General features: G+C 34.7%; 1 protein-coding gene and 1 pseudogene across 1 annotated transcript; both read right to left on the minus strand.

The window, feature by feature from the left end:
- Positions 1–309: 309 nt before the first annotated feature.
- On the minus strand, positions 310–2,076 carry LOC131018529 (U-box domain-containing protein 40-like; annotated as a pseudogene).
- A 640-nt stretch (positions 2,077–2,716) lies between these two features.
- Positions 2,717–8,391, minus strand: LOC131015615 (uncharacterized). The gene is made up of 8 exons (XM_057944056.1): positions 7,771–8,391; positions 7,613–7,634; positions 5,816–5,872; positions 5,650–5,731; positions 3,765–3,860; positions 3,513–3,637; positions 3,411–3,429; positions 2,717–3,268 (listed from the first exon to the last, which is right to left on the minus strand). Exons 1-8 carry the CDS (start codon positions 7,868–7,870, stop codon positions 3,023–3,025), a joined length of 747 nt encoding a protein of 248 aa, XP_057800039.1. The 5' UTR covers positions 7,871–8,391; the 3' UTR covers positions 2,717–3,022.
- Between the last annotated feature and the right edge of the window lie 1,238 nt (positions 8,392–9,629).

The raw sequence follows: 9,629 nt of genomic DNA on the forward strand, positions 1-9,629 counted from the left end.
CCACATTCATTCCGATCCAAAAAAGAAGATTACTGAGAAATACTTAATTTATTTGTGCATGACGTTTCATGTTGTTTTTCATGGCACATTCCCTTAATAATAATAAAAGAAGGCAAAAAAGGGACAGCACTTTGACGACCTCAATAAATTATATGTTGAGAAGAACCTACCATGCATATAATAATCAAAATGTAGAATGAATCTTCTTCATATGTTCGTTACGAACGAACACATTATTTCACTAATTATTAAATACGGTACCGATATTATAATATACATGTGTGTGTGAACACGGTGTACCAATGGATAAATAACCGAGGGGTGATTCTATTCATAGCCCCCATTTTACTCTATGTAGCCTCCAATTTAATAAAATATTAAAATTACTATTTCACCCTTATAACCCCCAATTTATTTTACATGTAACGTCCCGTAGCCTCTGAAAATATGAAAAGAAATAAAGGGGAGATTAATTACAAATTCTTCAATCTTTCTTCCTACAACGAAGAATTCGTCGATTGACAACAAAAAACATCAAAATTGTCCCTTCCACGCTCCCCGGTCCCCGCCAATTACACAAAGCCAATAATCAGACCCAACATATGCTCCGACTTGACCATCCCTAGCAGAATATGCACCGCCCCGACCTTAATCATCTTCACTTGGTTACTCTGCACCAGCGACAGATGGTAGAACGCCAGGGCCGAGTCGTACTGAGTTCGCTCCGAGTCCAACCGCAGCGTGTGGAGACGCGGCGACAGCGCCCCCAAAACCCCAATCGCGTTCTTGTTCTGCTCGTCCAGGGATAAGCTGAAAAGCGCGCCGGTTGCGTGGTCTTGCACCTCGCCATGTCCGCCCATCACAACGTTGATCAGCGGCGGCACGATTCCTGACCGCACGATTTTCACCATGTTCTGCTACTCCAGCGCCGCCGCGCGTTTATGTGCAGGTTTGAGTATCTCGAGGCGATCAACAATTTCAGAGCTGTTAGCATCTGCGGTGTGCAAGTGCGGTATCCTCTCTGTTTTGCATCAATTTCGGCCGCCTCCTGCTCGTCGATTTGATTTCTTTACAGCTTCTTCTACAATTCTTCCTTTCCTAATAGAATCAGATTCGACATGATCTCGATTTCGCTGGATGAGGAGGAAAACAAGTAGCACGAAGGGCGAGTCGAGTTGATTAGGGGGAGAGGAGTCCGTGACCGCGACTCCTCCGAGCTGACGGCCGACGGCGATCAAGTTAAATCGGGGCGGCGACGGCGACGGCGACGAGGGCATCAATTAACGACGATTTTATCGGCAGGGTATAAGTTGAGGGGAATCGGGGGGGTCGAGGTGGTGGCGGCGGACCAATTGAGGATGTTGGAGTGGAGGGCGAGGTTGGAGATGACGGCAGAGAAATCTGCAGCGGCGTGCGTGGAGAGAGAAAGGAGGGCTGGAAGGAGAGTAGCTTTTAATTAGAGGCTATAAGGATGAAATGGTATTTTTATTAATATTTTATTAAATTAGAGGCTATATGGAGTAAAATTGACGCTATGAAGACTCTGTTATCATAACTAATATTACTATTTTAGATGTAAATTGTATTGTCCATGTTCGAATATTATCTCATATTTCCTTAATATCAGTATTGTATTCCCAGTGAAGTCTAGTCCAAATAACAAGACTGGGATCTTCAAAGCCTTTTTTTAGTGAAGGGTTGAACTTTGATTCTCACTTAAATATGAATTAATTTGATTATATTGTGAGTTATTTAAACCTTTTTGTAATATCTAGTATCTCATATTTTAGTTTTAAAAGAACAATAAATCTATGCAGTCACATTGTGGCCACTCACACACTAGTCTAATAAGGAAAATTTTGATTTATTTAATTTATTTTTTAAAATAAAAATATAATTTAGTTATTTTACTATATTCTCTACATTGTACTTAAAAGAAAACTATGGGTGTGGTATTAAATGATGATAGAGGCGTCCTTCAAATTAATGGGGGGATGCCCCACACCGCTCTAAACGTGTACGTCAAATGCAGCCGCCCATTAAGACTCTATCAATCATTTGTTTCTAACCATTCATGTGTTCTACTTTCCATTAAATTAAGTGTTCATAATCGCTGCAAAATTTATTACAAAAAAGTTGTGTATTTGGTTCAATGATTTAAAAGTCACGTTAGAAACCCCAGATGCCACTATAATGCGGTGACAGGTAGATACAAACCTCCTATTTCATTTTAATTTGCTTCTGAAGGGGTTATGACAAAAAAATACATGAACTTTGAAAAAAATTGCAATTTTCGTCAAAACTTTTAATTAAGCCCCAAAATACATGAATTTATATTTTGTTATAATTTTCACATAAATTTGACTTTCAATGAAATTAGAGCTTAATTGACAATCAAAACTAAGTCAAATATATTAATTGTTTCCTTCTTAGACCTTCGAGCTTTAAATACTCATCATTATTAGAAATTAGATCAACATCAGGTGAATTTCTGAAAAGTCAAACTTCAATGAAAATTGCAACAAAAATATAAATTCATGTATTTTGAGGCTTAATTGAAAGTTCAGGTGAAAATTACAACTTTTTTCAAAGTTCATGTATTTTTTTGGCCACAACCCCCTTCTCGAATTAGGCACTTTAAAATCTTGGTCGATAATAAATGTCGAAAAACATGCCTAGCATATATAGTTGTTAAAGTCGAACCAAAACACATGCATGATTTCAAGCCATGGCAAGGCTTTAAAAAATTAGGTCTTACACCGTAAACGATATATGACACAGATACGTTGTCCCAGAAATTATAGATACAAACCCAAACAAAAACAAAGATGCAGCACTAAACAAAGACTCCCATACATTTGTACCAACCAATTCTAAAATGTGCAGCAGACACTGTTTTATAAACCGATTTGAATACCTATTAACCCCCTCATCATGTACTCGAAGAACTCCGTCTCCAACCAGCGAGCCAACAACAATACAGAAAAGCAATTTCCACTTAGACACGGTGAAGAACACGAGATCACCTCTGATAGCCTGCAGGGGGATATCCGGCAGGGGGGTATCCGGCAGGAGGATAGCCACTGGGTGGTGGATAACCAGCAGCCTGTGGAGGAGGATAGTTTGGCTGCCCATAAGCGGGTGGAGGGTATCCAACAGCAGAGGGATACGGCTGATCAAGGCGTGACATTTGCTGGACGGGTGGAACTGCCATTGGTTGTGGGCCAAACTTGCCATCGCGCTTGTCCATTTCAATCTTGTGTTGTGTCTGATATTCAGACGGAGAAAACAATATTTTTCATGGTAGAACTTGTGAACCAAAACTACTAACATCACCTTTTTTATGCAGATAAGTTATGATACAAGCAGTTTAAAGCATTAAATTTACAAATCTAGTGGCATTAGCTTACCTGCATACAAGCACAAACCCTGCAAAAACCAAATTATATCTAACTTAGTAGGGGATACAAACTGAGGATTAACAATCAAAACATACTGTAAAATTTTCTTACGTGCAATACACCATATCAGACAAGCAAGACAGAATCTGAGAAGCCTCTGAGATCTCTTCACTTCCAACGATCATAGCAACGATGGAGAAAATGCAAGCAACTTGTTGAAGGCAGAACATGAAACCCTAGATACATAACTAGCAGTTGGTCAAGCTGTATACCACTTGAGAATTCATACAGTGAGGGTGTACACGCACGCACGCGTGTGTGTGTGATTGGGGGAAGAGAGAGAGAGAGAGAGAGAGAGGGTACAATAATGCAATTATCACACTGTGTAGTCTGTATGTTGAATTCATCTTGCAATAAAAACCGAGTAGAGGCAACTGAATTTCCAAAGCACAGGACAACCTGAAATTGCATTTCGATTTATTTTAGTATCTGCTATGCTCAGTAGCAGCAGGAGTATTTAAACACACACACAGACAAAGGAGTAACACAAGAATAAATGAACTTAATACACACTGGAAAAGAGTGGGTAAGAAACTCAGAAACCCATTAAACTACAAGCTTATGAGTTTACAGACCTCAAATTTCACATCGGAGCCAGAATCAAGGAATTCTTTGGTCTTATTGTGAGATAAAAATAATAAATAAATTATGGGTAGTTGATACTTACAGGAGCAAATTTTAGCATGAGATAAAAGAAAAATATAGAAATGGTATCATAGTTGGAGAAATTTGCTTTAGCTTTCTAGAATTGTTGCAATAATATCATAAATCTTAAAGCTTAGAACTTTGCAATTGATTCCTCCAAAATTAGTTGAATCATCCTCATGATACAAGTATACAGAAAGAAATCAATGCCAGCATAGAAGATTATCAATACTGGTGAAAACAATTTATAGGCTGCTAGAATTGAAAGAAGGGTATCCATTACTCAAATACCTAAAGGAGAAACAGGAATTATTCTACATGCTTCCGGGAAAATTTATCGTCCCAGAAAATAAGCTTTATATAAGTATCTTGGTTCATTATTAAGAGCTAAGAGCATGGGGACAAATACGAAATACTTATACGGTACGATACGAGGACGTAAATACGTCAATTTAAAAAAAAAAAAAAAAGATACGATACATCAAAAAATACGTTTTTATTTTTTATTTAATATATATTTTATATATTTAAAAATCTATAATTCATTAAGAAAAAATTAATTAAGCAATACCAAATAAATAAGAAATAAAGATGCCTAAAACTGTCCAGCGCCTACCCAATAATTCTCACACTACCCATACAAATAAAAAAAAGAATTAATAATTAAAAAGCCTAATTGTGCTACCCAGTCACTTTATTTACTTCCCAAATAGAGAACTAGGGCTTGCGAACTGCAAACAAAAGGTTGATGATGAAGCAAACTCAGTAGACAGCAGCTCGAACCAGTCGGCGACAATGTGAAACAGGATGCTGGCGCGAACCCAGTGGCGGCAACGCAAACCCAAACGCCGGTGCAAACAAGGGTTTTCAGATTAGGGTTTTAAAAAAAAATGTATTTTTTGGTCAAAGCGTATTTTGACCATATCTTTTAGCAAATTTTTTATTAAAATTAATTAAAAAAAGGGGGAGAACGTATTTATTGGTTCCGTCCCCTGGAATGGGAACGCAGGGGTGGGGACATCCCTGTACTTCATAGATTAAGAGGGTGTTTGCCTGAGCTTATAAGCTTTTTAAAACAGCATATGAGTTATTTTGGAGCTTATAAGCTCCTTCAAAGTGTTTGGCAAAATAAGCTAAGCTCCTAAACAAGTTATAAGTTGTAAAAATAAGCCGCAACAACTTATAAGCTCCTCAAATTATAAGTTCCTCTACCCAACTTATTTTTTCATTATCTTATATGTAACAATCGATTTACAAAAACTATTCAACTATGATTTGTTATTTCCATTATATACCCTTTCAAGTTCATCTCTCTTCAATTTTCTCTTGAACAAAGACTTTCCCTCTCTAACTCAAAATTCTCTCACTAGCGCATGAGCTTAGTTATCCAAACACTTCAGCAACTTACAAGCTCTTTAAAACGGATATCTTATAAGCTCATGAAAGATTTTATAAGATGTTGGAGCTTATAAGCTCTTTAAAATAAGCTTAGCCAAACACCTCCTAAGATAGAGAACCTCAACAAAATTAGACTTCATATCACCTCAGTTGCAAGGCAAAATTGTGGGCAACGGCTTTCACCACATCGACCACTGCAAGGCATATATCCAGCACAACACACATACCTGTCACATGAAAGAGTTAAAAACCATTATAACAACAGGTGGTTGTGATTACAATATAGAAGATGAGAGAGAATTTTTAATTACCGGGACATGTCATTGTAGAGTGCTCTTTTGCGGAGCATATACGACACGCAGGGTCCACTGTAATTTGGAAAGCACAAAGAATTACTTCAAAATTGTTCAAAAAAACTTATTTTAATTTATAAATTATAAGTAGATGCAGAATCAAGGGCGGAGTAAAAAGCCTTTATTTCATGATTGTCCAAATACATGCTTAATTTTAAATCCTATTATCACCAACATATTAATACCTTGAGAAATTATGATCTTGCAACAAAACTACACATCAAATGCAAGTAGAAATTCGCAAGCTGCTGGAAAAACTTGAAACTAAATTCACCAACATAAATCCTAAACTGGGCCTAAAATGCTCTTAAATAGCTTCCTCATATCCTTGGGGAGTCTGTGACTGATTATAGGATAAGCGAAAAAAAATACTCCCTCTGTCCCATTAATAACGTCTAAACAAATTGGGGCACGCAAATTAAGAAATAGTTGCTTAGAACATAAAGTGGCGGTATCGCACTTGTTTAATGAGGAGAGAAAACTAAAAATGCTTTAATCAAAGAGTGGAAGGGACCCACATGTTCCCTTTAGTACAATTAGGGCACTACGTTATTCCCTTTTATGGATTGAGACATTATATATATGACAGCCCAAAAAGAAAATTGAGTCATTATTAATGGGACGGAGGGAGTAACAGATAATAATTTTCAATCCCAAACCATAATAGTTTGTGCATAAGAGACAACAAGGAAAATAATGCCAAAGTTTCCACAAGAAATATCCAAAAACAATTTGATTGACAAAATCTAAAGTGTGCAAAATTATTCAAAGGTCGGTTTGCACCCACAGATATCATAAATGCATATACTTTATGACGATAACTATCATAATCGAAAAAACAAAATTAACCACTTAACAAAAAAACAAAAACTTATCCATTTTCCCCTTCTCCCAAGAAAATTGCTTCACCAGATGAGCATCTCCTAGGAGCTTAACAGACAAAGTGAGGACATTTCAGGGTCCATCATATAGCATAAGTGTCAAGCTCATAATGTTTCATTTATGCCATGTACTTGATACTTAATTTTCCTGTAAGAAGAGTTTGAGGACAAGAGATCACATAGATAATCTGTATTAATTCCCTTATTTTACAGGCTTGGTTAATCAGGTTTAATAGTAAAAACTTTGCAGAAACGACTACTGGGAGGGCTGAGGCAGTTTCTTAGCTATTGATCGGCTAATTAAGAGTATTTGATCAGGAAAAAAGAAATTTAATCGAGGTCAAGGGTATAAACCAACATAATCAAAGAAGCAAGAGGAATCAAGCTATATCATCGTCCCAACATCCCCTCATCCCTAAGTTTCAAAATGCATAGCAAGGACATTGCTCACAGATTATCCATAAAACGATCAAGAATAAATTGATACTGTTGCATAATATTTATATACATGAATTTACATTCATGCAGAAAATCAGTAATTAGTAGATTGGAATCATCTTTCAATCCATGAAAATAAAAACTCCAAAAGGGCCAGTTAATCTTAATTTAAGTACAAATATATGAGGTAAGAAATTAACTAATCCAAGTCAACCCTGAGTCACAACAACGTCTCAAAGCCAACTTAACTGATCCGAGCCTTAAAAACTTGGTCTCAAACCTTTAATAAAAGCATATTAACCAAAACGAAACTCAGATCTATAAAACAAATAAACACTGCGCAGAAAACCTAAAAGCAGATCGTAATTGCTTAGCAACGAAAACAATCCGAAAAAAAGAATATAAAAATCATAAACGAATGAACGAAAACACTTACCACCAAAACGACAAGCAACAATCTGCCAAAAGAGCATAAAAATAAAATCAAATCAGCTGCGAAAACAAAATAAGCACACACGCATAAACACATTGGGCGTAAACGTAGAAATAGAGCTACGCGTAGGGATAGAGAAACTTATACATAATAATACTTACATGGAGGATCGTTTTGGATGGTGCGCATAAGATCGGTGTGCCAGAGGTTGCGGTAATTCTGGCGCTGCTGCATCTTGTCCATCTTCGCCTGAGACCCCATCTCTGCTGCTACCAGCAACAAATCTCCCTAAATTGAGCTCCGATTTGGATTTCTTAGGGGAGGAAGAAACGGAGACGAAGAAGAGGAAGCGTTTCTGGGAAAGAGTGATTGAGAAATTGACAAGGTATAAGCTCAAGGGTCGGTCCCCGGGGTTTCTACGAAGTAGGTTGGATGACTTCTTTCTGAATCTTCTAAGATTTTGACTTTCATTTTCGAGACATAAATTTAGAATGGTAAATTTTTATACTTTATCAATACTATGATAAATTTTTATTATATTTAAATAGTTAAAAATATAGTATAAAATATCTATAATATTCTAAATTAGTAATTGTAATTGTAATTGTAATAATCAAAATAATTACTACGTGCCTAAATAAAACTACAAACTCTTAAAATAAGAATAACAAGAATTACATTATTTGGATCCATAACTTTAAATGATGTAAAATAAGTGAGCAAATAGAAAATATGTGATTTAAATATTGAATAAGTGAAAAAAAAAAAAACATTTTTATTGTGCTTCAAGTTATATTAATGCTGGGCTCTATTTATTAAAAACAATAAACTTGTCATGTGTCAAAAAGCAAAACTGGATGAAGAAATGGTTGTTATGGATTGACGGTCCAATCTTTCTTGGCCATTTCCGGTTGGATGATTTTATTGAAATATTTATTTTCATTTTATCTTTTTCTTGTTATGTATAGTTTTTTGTGTGAATTTGTGTCTTATAAATATCTCTTGTAATTTTATTTTTAAAAAAATAAAATGTCGTGTAGTCTAAATACATGATCTTCGAGATAAATATATATATAGATTAACTTTTTCCATAAATTTTTTAGTTTGATGGTTAGTCTGATCCTCAAAAATTTAATTTCAAATATCTAACAAAAATTAAGTTCAGTCAAAAAAAATAATTTACGGCGGTTAATTGTTATTTGAGGGTGTAGGAATTATTTAATTATGTTTGATTTGGTTTGGTATTTAATTACTTGTATTTTGAATATTTAATCGTTATTTGTGCATGTTTATACAAATTTTTGTTTGAAATGAAAAAAAACTAATTAAGTACGTATTTAGAATTATAATATAGAAAGTACCATAAAAATAGCCACCACAAATTTATTTATTAAGGGCCTTAGTCGGCGACGGTCAACGTCGTCGGCTAGTGTCCTTAATAAATTAATTTTCGACGATTAATCAGATTTTTAGATAGATAATTTAATTTGGAGCGGAATATATAATGTTTTAATATTTTCACCTTTATATTGATGTTTCAATTTAACCAACATATCCTTATTTTTTAAAAATTCAACATGTATAATATACTACATGATTAAGTTTTTTTCACCAATTAATAGGTGAAAGTGACGTAAATTATCAATAATTGCCATATTTTAATATTTTGTACATAGTTCAACTAATAATTGTACATTTTTTTTATACAAGTACTTTTTTATAAGAAAAGTGTAAGAATTTTTATAAAAAAATAATGCAAACCTATCAACATCCAAAAGTAAGAATGGTGCTTCACATATATATTTTTCTTATACAAGTACCTTTTTGTAAGAAAAGTGTAAGAATTTTTATCAAAAAATAATGCAAACCTATCAACATCCAAAAATAAGAATGGTGCTTCACATAAATTTAGGTAAATTTATCATATTTATTATGAAGGTAAGTATATTTCATATATAAATTATGAAAATAGATATTTGACCCTATTAACACAAATTTGTTTAACAAATAAATGTATCAA

The sequence above is a fragment of the Salvia miltiorrhiza genome, chromosome 3 (genome assembly GCF_028751815.1).
Source record: "Salvia miltiorrhiza cultivar Shanhuang (shh) chromosome 3, IMPLAD_Smil_shh, whole genome shotgun sequence".
Classification (NCBI taxonomy): Eukaryota; Viridiplantae; Streptophyta; class Magnoliopsida; order Lamiales; family Lamiaceae; genus Salvia; species Salvia miltiorrhiza.

Coding starts and splice junctions, on each gene's coding strand:
- LOC131015615 (XM_057944056.1), bottom strand. CDS start 7,870: ATGGGGTCTCAGGCGAAGATGGACAAGATGCAGCAGCGCCAGAATTAC. Junction 7,635..7,770: donor CATCCAAAACGATCCTCCAT/GTAAGTATTATT, acceptor CTCTTTTGGCAG/ATTGTTGCTTGTCGTTTTGG. Junction 5,732..5,815: donor CTCTACAATGACATGTCCCG/GTAATTAAAAAT, acceptor TTCATGTGACAG/GTATGTGTGTTGTGCTGGAT.